The following is a 25,256-nucleotide window of genomic DNA, read 5'->3' as shown; positions in this document are numbered from 1 at the left end:
AAGACCATCAGCACAGTAAGTTGTGACCGTTGCCTGAAACGTTCGCTCAGAACGGTTCCACGATGGTCAGAGTTCCCGTAGAGCTGCAGCTGAATTACACAGAAACACAAACTGATCATAATGTTACCGCTGATTATATTGAAATATTCTGAAAACACTCATGTATAAAATTCTCATGACAAGTCTGATGTACAATATGTGCATGTTGTGTAAAAGTTGTGTCATTAAAGAAGTAACAAGAAATCACTTTTGCATTTTTATGTCGATATCAGCCGATAATATCGGTATGCTGATCGGAAATCTCTAGTTTAGATGGATGACGACGTGTTCCAGTCTGACATTTTATGTCCATCTGAACTTGGATTTACCTCTTTATAAGTCGATGTCTTGATCTGGAACCGCAGAAGTGAAAAAGTCTTTTCTTTACACATGATTTATTTTACTATACAACCTTTATTATTGACTCTATTTATTATTGACCTTTGGACCGTTTGACCATCATTGAATTTATCATTGACCTTTATTATTATTTATCACCAGAACCCTACTATTGAACCTTTGTTACCAGCTAAACCATTAGGAACAAACTCTTGTTTACAGCGTTGGCCTGACAAGTTCCAGAAAGCATTTTGTAGGACAGAAAGAAAAATAATATGAAATAAAAATCACAACAGTGCACATAAATGTCAATAAATCATTTCTGAGTGGTTGAACGACACAAACGGGCACAGAAGTGCGCGCTTCATGTCGGGCTCTGGTTGTGCATGTGTGTGTGTTTCAGGTGTATGAGGTGGTACCGTGCCACAGTGACTGTGGCCAGTACATCTGGATGGCGGAGTCGTGGAGCGTTTGGAAAATCAGCAACGTGGACCTGAAGAGCAACTGCGGTGAAGGAGTTCAGACCAGAAAAATCAGGTGCGATGAGCCCACATCTGTTTTTCATTCCTGCTCCTGATAGGCCGGCCGAGTCGTCCATCCCATCCTGCATGCTAGCAGCTGCTCTGCAACACGGCTGACATTTAAACCACCTGATACTTCAACCACAGCCTCCAACCTTAGAGAAGTTCATCACCTTGTTGAAAGAGCAGCTTTCTTGAACAGAGTAGTTTATCAGGGCCAGGTTTAGTTTTCCCACAGGGTTAGGGTTAGGTTGAGGGTTAGGGTTAAGGCTAGGGTTACGGGTTACGGGTAGGGTTAGGGTTAGGTTGAGGGTTAGGGTTAAGGCTAGGGTTACGGGTAGGGTTAGGGTTATGGTTAGGGCTAGGGCTAGGGTTGGGGCTACGGGTTACGGGTTACGGGTTACGGGTAGGGTCAGGGTTATGGTTAGGGCTAGGGTTCAGGTTAAGGGTTAGTCCCACTGTAAAATATGTTGGTGCATCTTGTTGCTCAGCAGTGTAAACGGGATTGCAGAGGCATTCTCTGACTGATACATGGATCTCTTTGTGAACAGGTGCATGCTCAACACCATAGATGGACCCTCTGAGCAGGTGGAGGACTACCTGTGTGACCCAGAGGAGATGCCAATGGGGACGCGCAACAGCCGCCTGCCATGCCCCGAGGACTGCGTGTTATCGGACTGGGGAGCGTGGAGACCGTGTCCTCGGGTAACGATGTTGCTTCTTCATCTCAAAAACACCTTTTGTTTCTGTCTCAACCTTCAGGACAAGTTGGATGAGGCTCACGCTGTCGTCAGTATTTTACTTTTTACTGTTTGGCATTAAGATTTTAATTGTTTTTATTTTTATTTTATTTTTCAAATAAATAAATACCATAACTTAAATTTTTTTTTTTTTTTTTTTTAAATGTAAAAATAAAAAATTATGAAAAATAAAAAAAAAAATAAAAAAAAAATTTAAAGATGAGAGGAGACCAAGTGGAGCGTTTCCGTGACGTCTAGTCATGTTACTACATACGGGTCATTGGGACAAAGATGAATAAAATCCTGTGTTTTGATTTAGAATTTAAGTGTAATATAAATCATGAGTTTGGACACTCTTCTCGTGTAATCAGTGTTGTATGTACAGGAAAAGCTTATCTATAAAGAGGTTTGAGAAACTTTCAGCATCATGTTGAGGACAGACTAGACTGTGAAGTCACACATCGCAGTGTGGAGGATCGGATGTTTATTACTGAATTTAAATAAAACCAAAGACAATCTCAGCCTTTCAGACAGTGAAAGTGCCTGAAAATGTCACGATCAGGTTCATAAAGCTCCTAAAACGGCCTCAGCTTTTTTTCTTTTTGACAGAATTCCATTAATTTTCAAATTAGACTAAAATCACAGTTTTTTTTTTTTTTACTATTTTTTATAAAAGCCAGAAGAATCAAAGCACACAATTCCCAGTGGAAATGGATATTTTAATACAATGCAGAACCCGGTTTAAACTTTAGCATTATGGAAAAAGTTTACAGGATATGAGTAAGTTTGCCCCTAATAATAATAATAATAATAATAATAATAATGATGAAGATAATAATGATGATAATGATGATGATGATGATAATAATAATAATAATACATTTTATTACTGTTTAGGACTATTAAGATCACTTTATAGTAAAAGTGATATAAGTGAAATACAGTGAGTTACAAGAAAACGTTGGCTTTAAGAGCAGGACAGAAGAGACTTAAATGGAGGCTGTGAGGGAGGAGAGAAACATGAGTTTGGATCTGTAAAGTGGAAATGAGTAGATATTGATGAAATCTGTAAAAGTGAGTCTAACTGGGGAACAGGTGGAGGAAGAGCAGGTGAAGCAATAGGACAGAAGCCATGTGGAGGGTCAGGTGAGGTTATGATGGCCTTGTAAGGAAGATTCTGAATAATCTTTATGCCGCTGGCAATGAATCCATCATAACAACAAGCAAAAAGGAATCCAACCAAGTTTTTCATCATGAGCTCAGATTCCTGATCAGTGTCTGTACACTAAAAGTTTCTGCCAGAAATCAGCCGCTTCTTTATATTTGTTTGGATTTGCTCGAACTTTACCTGAGAGAAGTTTTCCCTCTGCTCCTCAGCCGTGTCATGAGAACAGCACGCGTGAGAGGGCAGCATTCCCGCTCCGCCAGCCGGGAAAAGGGAAGACCTGCCCCGCCACGACCCAGACGGAACCCTGCAGAGTCAACAGCAACTGCTTTCACTATTCCTACAACATCACAGGTGAGACTGCTCTGCTCCAGCAGAGCGAGCATCACGCGGCCGCTTGGCTAACGGTGAGTTTCCCCGCAGACTGGAGCACCTGTCAGCTCAGCGACAGGGCAGTGTGCGGCAACGGCATCAAAACACGCATGCTGGACTGTGTTCGCAGCGATGGGAAGTCTGTGGAGCTCAGCTTCTGCAGACAGGTGAGAAACGTGTCGCCTCCCGTTCGCCACTCTGTCTGTGTTTGTGATGATTCGGATGATGAAATGCAAGCTGTCCCTTTGCAGCTGGGCCTGGACAGGAAGTGGCAGATGAACGCTTCCTGTGTTGTGGAGTGTCCCATTAACTGCCAGCTGTCTGACTGGTCAGCCTGGTCCGAGTGCACACACACCTGTGGCCTGGCAGGTATGACTTCATGTACATGTCTTAGCTGAAGTAACATCAGAGGCTTTGCTGCTGTAAATGTAGTTGTTTTCTCATTCTTGTTTTCGTCATTGAAGGTCACGATGATTTCAGTCTTTTCTTCGTATAATCATCATCACTCCTTCCAGCCGTTAACGTTCTACATTTACCGTCACAGAGAAATGACTCGATCACAATGGAGAGAAATTTGGTTCTTTATTATCCAATTAAATAAGTTAGATTTGAAACCAGAAATGATTTTTGAGAGCAAAAAAAAAAAAAACTGAATCAAATTTTTTTTGTAGAGATAGAAACAAATTAGGTTCCAATTAAAAATATATATTTGAGAAAGCATACTTCTCCAACTTCAATCAAAATTACTGTATTTCTTTAATCAAAACCATAGACTGTATATAAAAGATGGGCGGAGCCTCCGTGACGTCACCCGTAGGTTTCTGAAGATCTGAATTGAAGCTCGGTGGGCGGTTCCTACCGTCGCCATCTTGGCAGGGGCATGCGTGTCGTCTCGCCCTGAAAATACAAATATGGGCAAAGAGGTGGAGCTGAGAGGGGGGCTGTGAGCGTCACGGTGGATGATTGACATCTAGCGAACGCCGAGCTTTCTGTAGCTAAGAGCTAACCCGGAGATAACAGGAGCTAACCAGCTAACGGAGGTAAGCAGGCTAAAGCTAAGTCACGTTGTTAACCGGCTAAAAACCGCAGTTGTTCTACGTTCTTCTGACTTGATTGGTACCTTGTCAATCAAAAGGACACGCCTCTAAATATGCAGAATTTAGAGATTAAATTACTTTTAAACGGGCGAGTTAGAAAAAAAAATTCACCCCCCCACAGTTGTCATGAAGGTAAACCTGACCTATTAAACCTAAAATGGATTTTTGTACCAGGCTGTGAACATGTTTATTTCTGCTGTGAAGTTGGTCTTTTTAACATGGGAGTCTATGGGGACTTGCTCTGTTTTGCAGCCCCTAGTGGATGAAGGGGGAACTGCAGTTTTATGCACTTTAGCATAGGCTTCACTTTTTACCGCCGGAGGCCGCTTTGTCCAAACTAATGTTTTCAATCAAAACTACAGTTTTCTTCAATCAAAACTAATGCTTTTCAGTAAAAAATTACAACCATTGTGCATAAAAACAAGTCCTCTTCTCTTTATAGTAAAAAACATTTGATTACTAGTTTTAAAGTTTTTTTTTTCTCTTGCTGTCCCGCTTGCAGGTAAGTTGATTGGTCTTGAAATCTCTCCCAAAAGTTATTAATTGCACTACATATCGTTGGCCGCTACCAGTCATACGTTTACAATAATAACACAAGTAATGAATTATAACGCCTTGCTAGCTGCTCCAATCACACTGATTAGCAGGAACATGGTTGTCTGCTGGTCATAGCCTGAGCGGAGCAGCTTAACCAGTGAGTGATCTTCAGGGTGTAAAACTTGGGGCTGTGATTTAAAGTTGGAGTAAAAAACAGTAGTTTTGATTGAAAACATTTGTTTTGATTGAAGTTGGAGAAGTATGCTTTCTCAAATATATATATATTTTTAATTGGAACCTAATTTTTTTCTGTCTCTAAAAAAAAAAACCACTTTTTTTTTTTTGCTTTCAAAAATCATTTTTGGTTTCAAATCTGACTTATTTGATTGGATGATAAAGAAACTAATTTCTCTCCATAGATCATCCTTGTTTCCCAACATTTCATGTTCATATCTGATGGCTGGTACAAATAAAAGTACATTTGTTTGGAAAACACAAGCGTTCAAATATTTTTCTCCTCTGATTCTCCTCTGAGCACAACATAATCTGCCATCATACCTTTGAAACAACTGAATTTCTTTATCTTTGCATCATTTTGACACCAACTGAGGCTGTTGTACGTACCTTCGACCAGCCACTCGCTTCATGTTTCCATGCCGACACACTGGGAGCGTTCAGGTTTTACACTCCAGTGATTCTTTTCTTTTTGTTTGTTTGTTTTTCTGCACTTTTCTCCAGGGAAACTGTGGAGAAGAAGAACAGTGATCCAGGCTCCTCAAGGCGACGGGAGGCCATGTCCGTCCCAGATGGAGCAGTGGAAGCCTTGTCTAGCGAAGCCATGCTACAGCTGGAGATACAGCTCCTGGTCTGAGTGCAAGTCTGAGGTCAGTCAAGGTGTTCATCTGCAGCAAAACCGTTTAAATCCACAATCCCCAGGTTCAAGCAAATCTCTGAGAACACAGGAAAAGAAGTCATGAATGTTAGCAGAACGTGGAGAAGCAGTCATCTCATTGACTGTGATGACACACAGTCAGTGCTTGGCTGCCAAATGCATAAAGATAGTTTCCATGCTTTGTTTGTAACTGGCAACCTCAAGTTTGACAAAAGCAGCATTTAGAATTTGTTGGTTTTAGTGTCGTGTTTACTGCTCTGTTCCAGAACATGAACATTCATGAATCTGATTCAGTCCACAGCATAAAACTAAATGAGGTTACAAAAATATTTTAAAAAAAACGAGAGACCAACTGGAATACTTTAAAAGGTAAAATTAAGATGTCTATAAACGCCAGTCGAACTAAATGGTTTGGTGTTAAATAAACTGATATTTCCAGTCATCTGGACTGTTGTCCTGGAGGAAGACTAAGGTCTCCTCTCATGGGTTTTGGTTTTAACTTGGGGAATTATTAAGTCCTGCAGACCTGACTCCTCCACCAGGCTGTTATACTGCCATCTAGTGGTGCCAGAGACAAAGTCTTCCAATCTGTGTCTAAACAGTAATGGAAAAAATTATTAGACCATCCTTGTTTTTCACACACATGTATGTTTATTTGTACCAGGCATTAGAAGTGAACGTGAAATTCTGGTAAACAAGGGTGGTCTAATCTCTCAGGGTCTTGTTGTTCACCAGTTAGGTGAAGGATGGAGCGTGGGATCGACAGGTGGATCGGTGCGGTGTTTGAGGTAATGTGGACTCTTCGGCGGTCTGGAACAGTCGGCTTGTTGACGGATGTCAGAATGAACCTTAAATGTACTGTAGCCTTCATAGGATAACTTCAGTGATGAAGTACTAAATTTCTCAGCATGCTGTTGAGCAAGACCGGTTCTAGGAATGCATACATGAGGGGGCAGGCAGAAATGTGAAGGAAGCATATCATGGTTCAGCTCATTTTGCTGTTATTGTTGTTTATAAAAGTGTTTAATTAATAGGACTGTTAGTAGAGTCCAACACTCTAAAGAAATGGATTGTACTTTGTCAGGCCTCCAACCAAAGACCTGTTCAGCTTGGGTGTCCCACCAGAAGCTAAACTCCTGCTGGTGTAGCTCTTAGGGTCACTGAGGCACACAAACCCCCCTGACCACAATAAGGTGGCAACAGATGGACGGACGAACGGAATATAAAAACTATAGATACATTGAAATAAGAAAAACATAAAAAATATTAACCATCAAACATCACCAAATTTCTCTTTCTGTCAAACAACATGGTGCGACGGTACCGGGACGTGTGCTGATTTGGAGAATGAACTCTCACATGACGCTGGAGCTTTCTGACAGCGTCTGGCACACACCGGCCATTTTCAGTCCCATTGGCTCCAACCAGGCACACACATCCAGTGCTTATGTGTGACTGAGCAATGCTTCCACTAACAGGACCACACACCTGTTGACAGAACATATAGATGTTATAAATATATATATATATATATATATATATATATATATATATATATATATATATATATATATATATATATATATATATATATATATATATCTATCTATATATATATATATATATATATATATAGATAGATAGATATAGATGTATTACTGTATTTATTATTAATTAGTTATTAAGTAGCCTAGCTCACCATAAATCGCTACAAGGTATTTTAGAGAGCTTCACTCCCTCACTTCCTTAAAGTTTTACCACTGCAGCAGCTCAGCCAGGGAGGGGGAGAAATCTAACACCCAACAATGAGGCTACTTGTCAATGCATTTGCATACTAAAGGCTGATTGGTTGTTCACTGGGAGGAGAAAAAGGGTGTCCCACAATGCAATGCTGTACAACCCGTTGCTCCCTCTTGCCCCTGCCTAAAGCTGCCTCACTGTTGAACCAACCACTGACCACCCACGTGGAAGCACCGCTTCTTTAAAATACGCGTCAGTTCTATTTTTGCTGCTTTGAAACCTCGTCAGTCTGGAGCAGAGCTGACTGTTCAGGCAGAAAATCAGTTGATGAAAACTTTATCGTCCACTTTGGATGCATTTTACTCTGAAACATCAACATTTATTTATTACCGGTGGCACCAAACCTTCAGGTGCCAGACAGTTTCACAGCGTGGGAAACACTCATTTATCTTGGCAGAGCAAAGCTGTGCCGTTTTGTAACCTCTTGCATTGACTCCACACATCCAGACTATAGGTCAAACTGGACCTGCTTTATAATCTAATGGTTTATTGTTCACTTTAAATGTCTTTTTGTGTCCCTGCGATGGACTGGCGAGCCGTCCAGGGTGTACCCTGCCTTTGGCCCAAAGCCAGCTGGGCTAGGCTCCAGCTTTCCCGCGACCCTGAATTGGATTAAGCGGTTTAGAAAATTAATGAATGAATATTCACTTTAAAGCAGTTTTATGAAGCATCTTAAGTCGGCCTCCACCAACTATGATACACGATTACGCAATCCTGACATGAGTTCAGTTCAGGACCACAGTGAAGCTAAAGTCTATCCCAGTAACCACCAGGCAGGGTACACCCGGGACAGGTCACCAGTCCATCAGAGGGCTTTTTCATCATCCTCTTCACATTTAGAAATCATCAACACAACACCAAAGACATGACAAATTATTGACATTTATGTCTACGGCTTTTGTTTCAATAAATAGTCTGAAGAAATTACAGTCACATGATGCTTAAAAGTCCTGCATTCATGATGTAACACCAGCGTAGCATCAACTTTGTGCATTTTCTGTATTTTGAATATCCACTCTCGGTTTGTGATTAATGGAGTCAGGGTTGCCACCCGTCCCGTAAAATACGGAATCGTCCTTTAATTGACAAACAAATATTGCGTCCCAGATTGAACCAATACAGGACACACTTTGTTCTAAATTTTTAATACATTTCCAACAACCTACACATGTTGGTCACACACATCAACACTCCATCGAAAAAATTTTAACAAAATAAAACACAGAAAATACAACAGCCAGCAAAAATGTCTTTTCGGGGTGGGAAGAGATGCATCTTTGGCTGTTGAGTCGTGTCGGACTGTCTGACATCTAACAGCATGCATCAGGAGAGATACCCGCATGCAGGAGTATCAGCCAATATAAATGCCATGTATTTAATTGAGCCGCTTTTTATTGCAATCCGTGGCGGTGCGAACATACGGGTCTCAGGAGGAGTGGCATAGAACCCAAAGTTTCACTCTTTGCAGATGATCTTTGGTTATTTTTTCCAACCCGCTCACTTCCTTTCCTGCAGTACTCATTAGTACATGCTGGATATTTTTAGTAAGCTTTCTGGATACAAAGTGAATTTCAATAAAAGTGAATAGTTCTTCATTTGTGAGGCTCAAGATCAAAATTTAGTAAAATTTACCTTTGAAATAGTTAGGGAATCACCTTGGACCATATGTTATTAAACAATTCAATCTTTTGTATAAAAATAATTTTCTTCCTTTACTTGACCAGTGTAAGGAATTATTGTCTAAGTGGTCCCAACTATCATTGTCACAAATTGTAATTCTGTTGAATTGATTGCGCTTCCAAAGTTTCTATACCTTGTTCAATGTCTTCCTATTTTTATTCCCAAAACTGTTTTTTTTTTTTTTTTTTCTTTTTTTAAATCTTTGGATTCTTTGATAAACTTATTTATCTGGAAAGGTAAACACCAAAGATTGAGGAAAGCTTTTCTTCAGAGACCCAAGTTTACGGGAGGCATGAACCATCCCCAACTTCCGACACTACTATATCGGCAAACATCCAAAGTGTGTTTATATTGGAAACATTTCTGTTTAAAGCCCACATTACCAGTTTGGGTCATCATGGAGTCCCCTGTGGACAGTAAGTCTTCCTTACCTGCAGTTTTAGGTGCATCACTTCCTCTTAGCTCTTATCTTCCGAGAACTAATAGAGTAGTTTATCAGTCCCTTTTGGTCAAACTTCAGAATCCAGTTGCTGCAAATCCCGTATCCATTCCACCAATGAAAGATAGTGTATTTCATACATGGCATACAAAAGGTCTGAAATGTTTTGGTGATTTATACATGAGTGGAGCAAGTTTTCCCTACTTCTAAGCTAAATTTGCTATTCCTTCCACACAATGTTTTTCATTTTCTTCAGGTCAAGCATTATATTCAAACTATGACAGCACAATTTCATCATAAGCCACCAAACAATCCTTTTGATGACCTAATGGTCGATCCAACTTTTAGGGGTGTTTTATAGACTTTGGACAATTTAATTTCCAATGTTCTTCCACAGCTGTCACTAAATGCAGATGGGAACAGGATCTCAGTTTTACTTTTACAGATAAACTATGGGATTCTATTCTTAGTCAGGTTCATACTACGGCAACGTGTGCTCGACATGCACTCATTCGATTTAACTTTTTTGTTCATCGTGTCCACTTGTCAACGCCGGCACACATAGACCTAGCCATGGACCCGAGTTGTAGAAAATGTAGAGGCGCACTTGGCACTTTGCTTTATATATTCTGGTCCTGTCCTTCATTGGCTAGTTGTGGAACTCTATCTTTTATACAGTTTCTGAAGTCCTGCAGCATCACATTAAACCAGATCCACTGTGCGCTATGTTTGGAGTGGTGCCAGAGCTTAAATTGCCAAACTCCAGGCTTGGAATATTAAAATTTTCACTTTTATTGGCTAGACGGCCTACACTGTTTAAATGAAAACGCTCTGCATCCCCTGCATGCACAGTGGGTAAAACGATATTATGTCCTTTATGGATTTGGAAAAAATTAGACACACAGTTCATGGCTCTGAAAATAAATTTTACAAATTGTGGCCCCCATTTTACGATTTCTTTGAGCGATCCACCGCGATCGCCTTCAAGCAGCCTTTGTGAATCACCCTTTTGTTTCTCTTTTCTTCTTTCTCTTGCTTTTATAGTGGATGTTTATTGTTTGTTGTTGTTGTGTCTGTTTGGATAGTAAAACAAAAGAGTTAAATATTTGTGCTGTGCATTTCATTGATGTGTTGTGTAATAAAAAGACCTTTGAAAGTAAGGAAGTTGATTAGCTTTATGTGAGCAGTTCATGTGAACTGCCTGTGGTTGTGGACAGAACCTGTGCTGCTGGGTTCTGGAGGAGCTGCAAAAGGACCAATCAATAGCTGATTGTGGAACTGATAAGAGTCTCTGCAGGATAGTATCACACAGTATGTGCAGATGTGTTGACTGTGCATCCATGATGAGAATCTCCCAGAGGTATTCCACTGGACCAGATCTGGTGTGAGCTGCAGCCTCAGTTCTTAGCTGACAGGACTGTCACCTTGTCTGGTCTTCTGCCGCTGTAGATCATCTGTCCTTCAGTTTTCAAAGAACAAAACCCCTTGAAATACCTCATAGATGGTTACATGCTGGGAATTTTCTGCATGAGGTTCAGTAGGTGCTACTTACATGGGTGTGCTTCTCTGTTCTGACTTCCATCAGGGGGCCAGGTGTGGAGAAGGAGTGCGCTTCAGGAACGTGTCGTGCTTTGTGTCGGATGGCTCTGGTCAGCAGGAAAGCAGCATGGTGGATGAGGAACTCTGTGGAGATCTGGAGCCTTCAGTGGATGGAGAAGCACAAATCATTCTGCAGGAATCCTGCACCGTTCCCTGTCCCGGTAGGTCAAGCACACAACACGGCACAATCCTACAGCCAGCTGTTGCCATGGTTTCTGAGTCATTTTATGTTATTTGCAAGCAACAACTCACATTCTCATAATCGGTAGTATAGTGCTCAGTAAATACAGAAGTATGCATAAAAGTCCATATAATCAGTAGTTTTATTAGAAAATCTGGGGTGAGGGAGGTGTGAAGACTGACACCGTCATAACTGTGTATCAACCTGCTCTTTATCTCCACTTGTGAGACACTGAACAAGGTAAGCACTGTTTGGATCACCGTTAGATGGACCATAGTTAGATGTTCTAGAGCAAGGATCACCAACTCTGGATGTTTGGGCCACGGTGTTGCAGGTTTTACAGGTTTCCCCCTGCAGCACACCTGATCCAAACCAGTAGGTCATTTAAAGGCTTGTGTAGAGCCTGAAAACAAGCTGCTAGAAAGGCACCAAGTGTGATGTAGCAGGGAAACATGTAAAACCTTCAGGACCCTGGCCCAAGAGGTCCGAAGTCAGCCATCCTTGTTGTACAGTCCACCTGTCCATTGAGTAAGAACCTGGTAGTTGTCCTGATTATTATTATTTATTATCACAATTATTCAAATGAATCTTGGTAGTTAGTTGTGATTAATTAGCTTATTAGTTTCAAATTTATTCTGTTTTATGTGTTTAAATACGGAACTGACAGAAGATCTTTGGGTGGAAAGATTCTCCAGTGTTGCATCTGATGTCAACCATGAGATGTCACTATACCTGCAGTTCATCTGCTTGATGATAAATATGATTATATCCTGAACCACAGAGTGACTCTTTGTACATTCAGGACATTTGTTTTCCTTTAAAACAAAAGCTGAAAGAAGAAAATGTCTTGTCTTCTTATTTAGTTTCATGAAGCAACATGGAAAGTCAGATGATGAACCTGAGATTGAGCTGAGAACACGTGTTGGATTAGTGGCATCTGGCCGGACAGATCCATGAACGCTCTCTGCTTGTTGAGTCGACTGTGTAACTCCCAGTTTTTACATGAGAGAAGCTTTCAGTGTCAGAACTGCATGATCATTGAAAATTTTTAGTTAAATTCAGACATCTTGAGATAAGTTTAGACTGAGTTGGGATAGACATGTGCAACAGTTTTTAATAGTCTCCCTTCCTCTTTATCGCTACAACTTCCTACTTTCTGTGATCTACCAAGCAGCAAAGATAACAAAGCTAGCTTTTGTTGTTTATAACTGCAGTAAACCTGGTGAGTGGTGCACATATATGATTACATAATCATCCCCTCAACTTTTTGTCATCTGAACGATTAATAGAGGGTGTTTCTGTTTTCATACTTTATTTCATATTCATGCAGTTATCCGTCTTTTTTGCTGCTGTTCTGTGCTTAAAACCAGAAAACATAAAGGTTTGTCCCACAATTTTCCATTGAGAAAACAGAACTGCCAAACAGTTTTTTTTCTTTTTTGAGGGGGGTGGAGGAGAGGGAGAGGGTGGGCAGGAGGTGTTACAGGCATGTACCTGTGTTACAGGCATGTATCTGTCCTTGAGGTTCCTGCCCCTGGTATCATTGTGGCACCGGCCTGCAGTGGTTTTGCTCTGGGCGGGCAGGTCCCACTGGGTCTTGGTCGGGGTTCTGCCGGGGGGGTATGGGTGGTCCTGGGACCTGTGGGGTGCTGGCTCTCCATCTGGTCCGCGCTTCGGTGCCCGGTGCCCGCTGGGCCTGCTCCCCTAGTAGCACATCGCCTGTGCTACTCGGTGCCCCTTTGCGTCCTGGTGCTCCTGCCCAGATGCTTCCTTTGCTCTGGGCTCGGGGGACGGCAGCGCTCTCTGCTTTGGCTGCCTGGGCTCTGGGTTTGGTGGGCCTACTGGGCCCTGGGGGCCTTGGGTTCCACTTGAGGCCGTGGTCGCGCTCCTTTAACTCGTACTCAGCTGATCCTTGATGGCATGACCACAGGCTGCACATTCACATGCGGATGCCCACAAAAGTGTTTATCTTTCCACATACTTCCTACTAAATGTTGCAGATGTTTATCTGTTAAGTCTCTCTGCAGGTATGTCCGATAACGGGTGTGTGCGTGCGTCAACTTTTTTTTTTGCATATTATTAATACTCCACTTTATATATCTTGTAGTACTGTAATACTGTAGTATTTTTTGTGTTTTTGCGAATACTGTGATTTTAGCAGCTTAGACGCAATCTTTTCTCTTCTTTCTTTTTCTTTTTTTCCCTTTCCTTTCATTTTCTTTTCTCTTTTTCTTTTCCACTGTCAGGTGCAGCGCTGCCATATCAAGTCCGATGACGACTTTAATAAAAATAATAATAAAAATACTCAGAATATCAAGGGCAGCCAAATACATGACATGTCTCCATTGACAGAGCAAATCTGTCTGGCAGAAATATGGCACACAGATGTCCGTACTGTATGCTGAGATGCTGGACAGCTTTAAAAAATAATAAAGAAATAAATAAATAAAGAGCATGTTGCTATATTAATTAGGATAGAATATTATATGAGTGATAAACGCGCGGCAGTGAAAGCATTGCGTCTTGCTTCAGTTGTGATGAGGAAGGTGCAAATCTACAGTGTATTTTTTGTTGTTGCTAAGGTAACAGTCAACAGAAGATGATAGTGTGAAAGCACTTACAGTCTGTTTGTCGTCATTTATAGAGTAGTGTTGCTACTAAGCAACATCAGTATCAGTACTGGCATCAGTGAAGCCAGAAAACACAAGAGGTTTCTTTGTGCTTACAAAGTGAAGGATGGGACCGTGGAGACGTTCATCTCGACATGTCTAGAGTGAGCCACTGGTTTGACCAATCACAGCTTCTTTTCATCCTGATACTGTAAAATATCTGACAGGAAAGGATTTCACTTGGATTTATTATAGTTTTTATTAAACTCTGTTCATAATCTCACATTTGGCTCATCGTGCACCTCTGAGTGGCAACTTCTGGATTTTTATAACCACTTATAACTGTGTGTGTCCTGTAGGAGAGTGCTACTTGACAGACTGGACTGCGTGGAGTCTGTGCCAGCTAAGCTGTGTGAACGGTGACGACGTTGGTTTCGGCTCAGTCCAGGTCCGATCCAGAGCTGTTGTAGCTCAGGATCCAGAGAACCTGTTGCAGTGTCCGGAGCAGGAACTGGAGGCCCGGCCATGTACAGGTGAGTTCATGCTGTGCACTCAGTCCTTAACAGACAACATCAGCAGTGTTTTCAGGTGTTTCACGTCATTCATTCAGACATTACTATGTGATGTTTGTTTTGTATTTTACAACAGTAATGGAGCTTTGTAAAGGCCATCTGCATCCAAACATACCATTATTATGATCCAAAACAACAAAATGACAAAGAAATAAACTATCTGATAATGTCCATTAGGTGGCCATTGTTTTGAATACAAGTGGAGGACGGGTCCGTGGAGAAGTTCGTCCCGCCAGGTCTGGTGTGAGCGTTCAGACGGCCTGAATGTCACTGGTGAGCATCATGTCTCCTTTATCATCCAGTTAGTACGCAGATTTCCTATCGTTACACTCCCTGTAAGCCTCCGTCAGCAGCTTGACATGGACAGATGTTCAACTGGAACAACTTTTTGACCAGGAAACCTGAGGTTTCTATGCAGTATCCCAAAGCTAACACTTATCTGGGGTCAGGGAGGCAACAGTCTGGGCAGAGAAGCCCAGACTTCTCTCTCACTAGCCACTGCCTCCAGTTCATCCAGGGGGATCATGAGAAGTTCCCAGACCCTCCAGTGTATCCTGGGTCTTCCACAGGTTTCCTTCCTGGAGATATGTACCAAGAACACCTCACAGAGGAGATGCCCAGGAGGCCTCCCAGCCAGATACCACCTCGTCTGGCTTCTCTGGATGTGGCTGAGCAGCAGTTTTCCTCGGAGCTCCTCCTGCATGACTGAACTTCTCATCACATCTCCAAGGGAGACTCCTGACACCCTGTGGAGGAAACTCATTTTGTCCTTCTGTATTCATGATCTGTGATGGACTGGCGACCTGTCCAGGGTGTTCCCCGCCTAATGCCTGCTAATTGCTGCAATTGGCACCGGATTTGGTCACTACCCACAGCTGGTGGCCAGAGGTGCAGGTGGGAACGTACAGTAGATCCACAGGTCTAATCAAGAGCTTCACCTTTCAGCACATCTCCACTACATGACTGCAGATGTTGCTCCGATTCTCCTGCCAATCTCCCGCTCTTTCTTTCCTTCACTCCTGATCGAGGAGCAGGATTCCTTCCACACCTGGAGAGGACTCTGCAACCCTTTCTGGCTGGATTGGTCTCAGATTTGGAAGTGCTGAATCCCATCGCCGCCGCTTCATATTGCAGTGAATCGCTCCAACAAGAGCTGAAGATCGTGGCCTAATAGAGCCAACGGAACCACATCATCAGCAAAAAGCAGGGACCTGAGGCCACCAAACTTACCAAACCCACAACACCTTAGCTGTACCCTGAAATCTGTGAGAAAGGGCAGCCATGGCGGAATCCAACCATCACTGGAAACAACTCCAACTTTCTGCTGGCAAAGTGGACCAAGCTCTGTCCTAACATGGACCGAACCGAAAGGGCCTTTGGTGGCTCCGGTACGCCATCCTCCAGCACTTCCAATAGGATGCCCAGAACGACGAGGCTGAATCCCTCCTCCATGTTTACAAATTAGCTGGTTGGATGAACCTCCATGCTCCTTCCAGGACCGTGCAAAAGGTGTGGAGCTGGTCCATGGTTCCATGACATGAATGAAAACCACAGTGCTCCTTCTCTATCTTGGAAAGTCCGACCAGGGAGGCTGAAGAACACACCTTCTGGTCCTCTTCTTGAAGAGAACTACCCCTCAGTCTACCATTCCAGGGTATCAGCAGCCTTAGATCTCTGATGATGTCTGTTGTAGAACCTTTCCCAGTTGGATGGTGGTCCGACTCCAAAGGTTACACAGATTTTCCTGTTTGCTACAAATGCTGTTCCTACCTGCTTCCTGGAATCCTCTATGCATAGCCTGAAACCCGGGGTCTTCTTTAGCCCCCGAGACCTCAGGACATCAGTTACTTCTTCTGTCTGTACCTAGTTCCATTGTGGCTCCTCTTCTTCCTCACTGGGCTCCAGTCGTGAAAGGCAGTTCATCAGTGGGACCGTCCTCCTGAGGATTTTTGTTATTTTGTGCTAAGCTGGCAGTTCTGACTCTTACTGCCTCTTGCTGATACAGTAACAATGAAATATCCAGATATTTTTTATGATTGTGTTGCATTTCGAGGCAAAATAAGGTCCATTGAGCAGGATCCCAGTGTGAGTTGTGGGTCTTAACATCACAGATAAAAACCGAAGACCCTGTAAGTGGGTCAGCTGATGATGTAAGCCACACACTCTCCAACACAACTGAAGGACAAAAGCCAAAGAGCTACCACGGTTTTTACGTCCTTCAGTGATTAAAATACCAATAACCTCATCAGTTTGACCTCTTGGCTTTTTTTCTTTGCAGGTGGTTGCTTGGCAACAGCCAAACCAATGGCTGACCGATCCTGTAACCCACCGTGTACCAAACATTGGTCTCTGTGCACAGAGGTGAGTTCATGAGATGAGGTTTACAGCATGCTGCCTCTGGCCTGACTGAATCATCATCATTTGTTTTTACTAGAAACAAGTAAATGTTTGGAACGTTTAAAGGATGGATATCTCTGTGTAGCTCTGGAAATTGATGTATAAAATTTAAGTTTCAGAAAAAATTTAATTTAATTTAATTTAATTTAATTTAATTTAATTCTAAATTTAATTTAATATAATTTCATTTAATTCTATTTCATTCTAAATTTAATTTAATGTAATTTAATTTAATTCTAAATTTATTTTAATCTGATTTAATGTAATTTGTTTTAATTTAATTTTAATTCTAAATTGAATTTAATTTTAATTCTAAATTGAATTTAATTTAATGTAATGTAATTTAATGTAATTCTAAATTTAATTTTATTTCATTTCATTTCATTTCATTTCATTTCATTTTATTTCATTGTAAATTTAATTTAATGTAATTTAATTTAATTCTAGATTTATTTTAATTTAATTTAATTTAATTCTAAATTTAATTTAATTTAATGTAATGTAATTTAATGTAATTCTAAATTTAATTTAATTTCATTTTATTTAATTTCATTTAATTTAATTTCATTTTATTTCATTGTAAATTTAATTTAATGTAATTTCATTTAATTCTATTTATTTTAATTTAATGTAATTTGTTTTAATTTAATTTTAATTCTAAATTGAATTTAATTTTAATTCTAAATTGAATTTAATTTAATCTAAATTAATTCAAAATTTAAATTAATTTAATTTAATTTAATTTTAATTCTTAATTTAATTTAATTTAATTTAATTTAATTTAATTTAATTTAATTTAATTTAAGCGCTGTGGTCTGACAACAAGAAGGTTGCTGGTTCGAGCCTCAGCTGGGAGATTGATCAGTGTGTTTATGTGTGTGTGTGTTCTCTCCTGGTACTCCGGCTTCTGTCTGCAAAGACATGCATGTTATGTTCATTGATCAGTATAAACTATCCTGTAGGAGTGACTGTGAGATGTGAAAAGAAGGTAAACTATGTGGGCGTGTATCCTTCAGGTTCTCCACAGCTTGGCATGAAGCCTCCATCTGATGGTAAAGCTGCTCTGCTGGTGACGGTAGTGATGAATGTCTTTTCTACCCTGTCTGCTTCCTGTCCTCCATCAGGCGGGTGTGTGTGGCTGCGAGGAAGGTTACACTGAAGTCATGACCTCTGACGGCATGCTGGATCAGTGCACTCTTATCCCTGTGCTGGAGATCCCCACCGGAGGCGACAACAAGGCGGATGTGAAGACCATCCGAGCGTTCAGCCCCTCGCAGCCTGCAGCCAGCTCACCCGGCAGGGCAGGACGGACCTGGTTCCTGCAGCCCTTCGGTCCAGGTAACAAACCAAACCTGGTTCCACCGGTGCCGACGATCTGAGCTGTGCTGCACAGTAAATGTGCATCATGTGCAACAAAAGAAAAACTGGAACAGAAAATGAGCTGTAGAAGTTTATTTAGATAATTTTTTTTCATTGTTTGTTTCAGTTGTTTAAGTTCAACTTTTTATTTTGTATTTTATTTTTCATCACAAAATCCATGTTTTTAAGTCCCACAACAACAGACTTTATTAGTTCCAGAGGCACTGGTGGGATCACAGTGTTCCAAACCAGTTAAACCAGTTAAAAAAAAAGGAAACATTATAATGTCAAAAGGAAAATAAGCAGCGACATCCTCTGTGAAATGTTGGTGTGTTGCGTGTGCAGGTTGACGTGCACATGCACGTGTTCACATGCACATGTTCACATGCATGTGATGAATAACGGTCTGCCTGATGACCTCATGGCATCGTATCATGTATCTAACCAGGTTTTAGTGGCTAAACTCCGGTGGAGTCAGTTTGGTTAAGAGTACAAATAAATTAATTCTTTTTTGATGCACTGTAAAAAAGAAAAAGTTGGATGATCTTAAAATTTTAAGGCAACAAACTTCGATCAAATTTTAAGTTGAACAGCTAAACTAATTTATTTTAAGTTTTGCTTTTGAGTTTGCTCAACTCTAAATTAGGATTTTTTTACAACTCAATTGTAAGTTCCACTAAATTATAACTTTATTTTGTAATAACTTTTCATCTTTAGTTCTGGTAACTGTTCCACAAGTTGTACTAATTTAAAAATCTACATGGTTATAACTTTTAATCCTTAATTGCTCTAACTCTTTAATAAGTTGTAATAATTTATCATTTTACACTGTAATAACTCAAATTCTTTCGCAAAATCCACTTGAATTTGATTAAGTTAGTATAGCAGAATAATTAAAGAGTAATTTAAAATTGCACACTGCTAATGTAACTCAACTTCATAATTTAATTTCAATCACTTCTAATCAAATGCATAAATAATTACAGATGCAACATACATCCTCAAAACCTTAGTTTTATTTAAACTAGCAGCATTGAATCAAATAAAAAGACAAATAAAAAAACAATATAAGAAAAATGAAAGACAACTTGTGCTCATAAAAAAGGACAGTTGGACAGTCCTATGCAGTCGTGAAAGATGTGATTTCAAAGAACAGATGGTTCTGAAAGTGCAGCAGTCTCAGTGTTTGTAAAGCCGTGTTGTACCTCTGTGATGTAGCCGATAATGTTTCAACTGAACAGCTTCCATGGCGTTGGTAAACTTGCAGAACTTGAACTGCATTCATTTCAATCTGAAAAACAAAGGTGACAATTTGCTGGGAATTAGTAAGGCTGTCAGCAGAAATGTGATACGTTACACATAGCATTTTATAAATTTAATTACAATGCACAGACTAGACTAGACCCTTGAGCTGAACAGAGTACACATTCAGTGTTTTTATTTTTAATACATTTTGCTGCAGTAAACATTAATTAAAATAACATTTATTATTTAGGGTTATCAACTTATATCTATACCTAAACCCAACACCTACATCAGTTTAGTGTAAGAAAGTCAGCAGTCAGTATAAAACAGGGCAGCCAATTAAATGCATTTCAATGCTTTTAAACAGAAGGACAATATATCCAAGCCTGGGAACCCACAGTGGGTCATAGTACAAATATTTAAACCTTTTTTTAATCAAAAGCAATGTAGTAAATTCAGGGCAGGCCTATATTTTGACCAACACAATATTTTAAATAGATAGATTGGCTACTAGCCAGTAGAAGCTAACATTTCTTGTCCTGTTTGAACGGTACTAACCAGTAGAAGCTAACATTTCTTGTCCTGTTAGAACGGTACTAACCAGTAGAAGCTAACATGTATTGTCCTGTTTGAACGGTACTAACCAGTAGAAGCTAACATTTCTTGTCCTGTTTGAATGGTACTAACCAGTAGAAGCTAACATTTCTTGTCCTGTTTGAACGGTACTAACCAGTAGAAGCTAACATTTCTTGTCCTGTTTGAACGGTACTAACCAGTAGAAGCTAACATTTCTTGTCCTGTTTGAACGGTACTAACCAGTAGAAGCTAACATGTCTTGTCCTGTTTGAACGGTACTAACCAGTAGAAGCTAACATTTCTTGTCCTGTTTGAACGGTACTAACCAGTAGAAGCTAACATTTCTTGTCCTGTTTGAACAGTACTAACCAGTAGAAGTTAACATTTCTTGTCCTGTTTGAACGGTACTAACCAGTAGAAGCTAACATTTCTTGTCCTGTTTGAACAGTACTAACCAATAGAAGTTAACATTTCTTGTCCTGTTTGAATGGTACTAACCAGTAGAAGCTAACATTTCTTGTCCTGTTTGAACAGTACTAACCAATAGAAGCTAACATGTCTTGTCCTGTTAGAACGGTACTAACCAGCAGAAGCTAACATGTCTTGTCCTGTTTGAACAGTATCAGCCCAGATAAAATACCTCCTAACTCATGCAGCAGTTCTGCTAACGGCTGCTGAGTGAAAAGCTGTTTGTGTTTAAATGTTGAAAATGTGTAGGTTGCCTCCTCCATAAATCTACAACATACTACACAACACTAGCCAACAATTCCCATACCATTTAAACTTAATTTAAATAAAAACTTACCTGCGTGGAGTCCAGCTCGAGGCAGCACAGCCAAGTGAGACTTCAAGTGAAAAGTGCAAACTCAAAAAGTTGGTTTTTCCGCATTTTACAACAAAGAAATTAAAGTTAGCAGAACTGTTGTCCCTTGTATTGAACTCCAACTTAAAGTTATCATATTTAACAACTCACCTAATTGTTTTGGGGCAAACAACTTGCTTGTTTTGTTGGGATTACTAACATTTTTGCTTTAAATGCTATTAATACATATTTTTAAGTTTTACCTACTTAAATGACTGTGTCAGGCCAACCAATACAAGTTGGAGTTTTTGCAGTGTGGGCTCCAGAAAAACTCCAGTTTAAAACATCCAACATCCTGTTTCTGTTGTTTATTATGAAAATAATAAACGATTCCTCTCAGAAATAATTAGGAGTCAAATCAGATTTTCATGCCTGGTAACTCTGGCCATACGGGGATTTGTGTGTGTGTGTGTGTGTGTGTGTGTTTCTGCAGATGGGAAGCTGAAGACCTGGGTATACGGAGTCGCTGCAGGAGTGTTTGTTCTACTCGTCTTCCTCATCTCTATGACATATCTAGCATGGTAATGTATACGTACACTTCTTTATTCACCCACTGATTTGGACTTTCATTCATCAACATCCAGTCATGTGACGGAGAAAACGAGCAAATTTAGGCTTCAGATGTGACACGGTAACGTAGTTTTCATCAAAACACGATGAATTAAAGAGTTATATGTTCAGAATAAATCCAGCTGGATGGACATGAGGACAGAGAAATGCTGCCTGTATGTGACAGAACACAAACATAAACATAAAATAAACGTTTAATCTGGACGAGGTTGAATTTAAACTCCTTCACATCACTGCTCATCTTCTTCATCCTGTTCTTTTCTCCATCGTTTGTCTTTTCATTTCTTCTTTTTCTTTCTCCACCATCGTTTTCACACTCCGTCTTCAGTTCTTGTGGTTGTTGCCTTTGCTGCAAGTCGGGCTCCACCCCGCCCTCAGATGGGGTTTACTGGACAGACCCGAACAGTTACACAGTGCCTTACATCTGCCCCGCCTGCCAGAAACTAGAGCACGATGAGTTACAGCGGCAGAACCAGCTCCTGGAGGAGGCGCAGGTCCAGCAGCCTCCGTCGGCATCCCAGCAGGAAGCGTCACAGCCTCCTGCTCACTTTGAAACTCTCATCACTTAGTCAGGGCCTCGCTCCCTTCCTGTCAGCCAGCTTCACGCAGCATGTGCCTAAACACAGCGTGCCTGTTCGCTCGTGTGAGTGGATCCCATCCTGGAGGTGAGACGTGCAGCCTCCCCCCCTCACCCCTTTCCTCCCACAGACCAATTTCCTCTCCTCTATAAAGTCTGGAGACATCTTAAGGGTAGCACAGTTTGGCTTCAAATATCCATCAGAACATAGTCAATCTCATTTTATTTTATTTTATTTTATTTTATATATATTATATTTTTTATTGGCAATGCATTTATTGTCATTGTTTATTATATATTTTTTCATTCATTTATGCAGTATTTAGTTGTAGTTTATTTAAAAACGTACTCATTTTTTATTCTTTCCTTAGTTTTTACTGTGTTTTTGTTTTTTGTTTTTTTAAATTTTTTTTTGTTACATATATATTTATAAATAAGGTTGGTGTAAAGAAGTTAAACATTTAAGCCCCTGATACCATGTCTAGCCTTTTATAAAATATTATTTCTTCCTATCTAATTTGAATTCAAATTGAAATAAATATAATAAAACCTCAAAAGGGAAATTATATCATTAAATATATTATTATTATATATTATTAGTGCAGAACAAACTATTTGTCCTTAGCAGGCGCCATTATGTAGGACTGTGGGATGAAGAAGCCTCTGTCTGAACACATTCCATTATTTATTAGTTATGATGGACTGACGCGGTGAAGATAATAAAAATCTTTCAGGATCTGGAAACAGGGGAAGGAATGGTCAGTTCTTGTTATTCTGCTTCCATCTAGTGGCCGTCCATTTGCATTTCATGCTCCTCATCCTCACCTCAGCTTCATCCTGTCACCGCTGCGCTGCGGCTGATATGATGATTTCAGTTTTGTTTTCCTGTCCAGCAGCTGAAATGAGAAATGGAGTTTTCTCTGCTGAGTTAACTTGTCATGTTTACGTGAATAAACAGTAGAAATGTGGCCACCAGGAAGTGGGTTTTTCCAGCGTGGATGCACCACAGACCTGCTGTAGCCGGGAGAGTTTTGCTTCCTGACAGACCTGCTGACAAACATCACCGAGTTCCACGATGTTTCTCCAGAAAACTGCTATTTATCAACTCTGTGTAGAATAATCCGACAGGAAAACAACCTGAACAAACAATGTTTGTTTCTGCTAAATTTACCTTCATCACGTCTGCTGTGGTTCAGTCTGAACTTAACTTGTCCTCCAAAAGGTTTGGATCTGTTTGCTTACACTGTCATTAAATTAAATTAAATTAAATTAAATTAAATTAAATTAAATTAAATTAAATTAAATTAAATTAAATTAAATTAAATTAAAATGTCCAGGATGATCAGAGTTCCACAGAAAGCCGTCAGTTTGTTGGACCTGCTGTGAAAAATGGAGATTTATGATGCAACATCTGGATGATGCTGCCGAGCTCGTTTCTGTAAAGGTTATGAAATAGTAAATATTCAGTTAATGTTCAGGTGAGGAAAAGAAGATTTAGCAACAGATTCACAACTTGTTCATAAAGTCGTCAGTGATAATTAGATTCACCACACAGTAATTAACACTGTCATTTATTAAAGCAGGACATTGGAATAATTTTTAATTACAACAGATTCTGTTTTGTAAATGTTCCTGTTGAGGAGGAAGAACCAGTTCCTGAATTATTATGATTGCCATTATCATCTATAAATTACAGGATTTACTGATTATTATTATTTTATATAAATTGGTTAATAAATTGGGTATTTGTTCATAAATTGGTTATTCATGAGTTAATGAATTATTAATTTAATTATCAGTGGTTCTAGATAAATGTTTCAGTAAATCACAGCCCAACTTTGTTTTTCTCTTCTTCAAATGTTGCCTGGAAATCTCTGAACCCAAACAACCCAAGACCGTCACAAAACCCACATGTGGTTCTCTCCTGTATGCACGTATCTTCACATGTGGCTCGCGTGTACGCAGGGCCGGATAAAAGGTGCACAGGGCCCCTGGGCCCAGAGTGTTACAGAGGCCCCCTCCCTACAGCAACATCATGAAAACTGTGAATGAAACACTGTGAAACGACATTTCTAACATCTCTCAGCCAGTGGAACCAATAGCAACACACCCAGTGGGTGTGTGTCTGTGCCCACAATGCCCATTGGATCATCGGCCTTACGTCTGTGTACATGTGGTTTTTTACCAACACAAATCTGAAAACGTCGATCTGCTTCTCTCATGTTTGACTTGTCGCCTGGATGAAAATATAAAAACAATCAATCAGCTGGAATTCTATTAATATGATGATTGAATTAAACACAGGTTCCTCTGATGTTCATGCAGGAAGCAACACGAGTCATTAACCCATAACATCTCCATTTAATTAGATGTTGTATAAAAACAAAATAAATACATTTTAAAACATTTTTAAAAAAAGAAAACAAACAAAATAAACTGAAATAAAATTAAATATAATTCGATATGAAAGAAAAAAATACTTAATAAATAAATGGAAAGGAATAAAGGTTTGACTGAAGGTCAACTTCTCTTAACTTTTACAAAGACGAGTTGATCTGATTGTTTGTTTGTTTTGTAGCAAAAAGCCAAAGAAGCCTCAGCGACGGCAGATGAACAACCGACTGAAGCCGCTGACGCTGGCCTACGACGGAGACGCCGACATGTAGGAGTCTTCTTTCCCGCTTCGCGCCGACTTTCTGTACAGACATCTGTCTCCGTCTGGGACACAGGGTTGCCATGGAAACCCCTTTAACGCCAGGGCCAACATGCAGACAGAAAGAAACACCTCAGCAGGCTTCTCCCATCTTTCATCCCCAGCTTTGGCGTTTCTGTCATCTTACGTTTGGGTGCTTTGTTTCACACGAGCCTTCGTTCACGTCTTCTCTTCTTCAGGAAGTCCGCCTTCGCCTCGTCGTCATCAACTCCTGCCAGCAGACGCTGCTGTCAAAGCACAAACATTCTGCCATTGTTTGCTGATTTTCAGCTGAGTTGTTGGAGATCAGCATCGCTCGTTGCTCCTGGTCCCTGGAAGGACTTCCCGACTCCTCCTGGTCGTACGAGCACGAACACACAGCCAGAGCTGCCAACG

The 25,256-nt window shown here is 40.3% G+C and overlaps 1 protein-coding gene across 1 annotated transcript in view; it reads left to right on the top strand.

Moving 5' to 3' along the window:
* Positions 1–24,834, top strand: part of thsd7aa (thrombospondin, type I, domain containing 7Aa) — a gene marked incomplete at both ends in the record, with an annotated part of 109,372 nt that extends 84,538 nt beyond the window's left edge. The window contains 13 exons of the mRNA XM_079259088.1: positions 782–915; positions 1,451–1,604; positions 3,017–3,158; positions 3,228–3,343; positions 3,428–3,545; positions 5,549–5,694; positions 11,207–11,381; positions 14,370–14,543; positions 14,760–14,855; positions 16,861–16,943; positions 18,104–18,317; positions 21,455–21,542; positions 24,747–24,834. Of these exons, the coding sequence (XP_079115214.1) occupies positions 782–915; positions 1,451–1,604; positions 3,017–3,158; positions 3,228–3,343; positions 3,428–3,545; positions 5,549–5,694; positions 11,207–11,381; positions 14,370–14,543; positions 14,760–14,855; positions 16,861–16,943; positions 18,104–18,317; positions 21,455–21,542; positions 24,747–24,834 (1,728 nt within the window). The remainder of the gene's footprint in view (positions 1–781; positions 916–1,450; positions 1,605–3,016; positions 3,159–3,227; positions 3,344–3,427; positions 3,546–5,548; positions 5,695–11,206; positions 11,382–14,369; positions 14,544–14,759; positions 14,856–16,860; positions 16,944–18,103; positions 18,318–21,454; positions 21,543–24,746) is intronic.
* Between the last annotated feature and the right edge of the window lie 422 nt (positions 24,835–25,256).

The sequence above is a fragment of the Telmatherina bonti genome (assembly GCF_933228915.1).
Source record: "Telmatherina bonti genome assembly, chromosome: 19".
Taxonomy (NCBI): domain Eukaryota; kingdom Metazoa; phylum Chordata; class Actinopteri; order Atheriniformes; family Telmatherinidae; genus Telmatherina; species Telmatherina bonti.
Note: the sequence above shows the minus strand (reverse complement) of the source record. Positions and strands in the feature narration are given on the sequence as shown.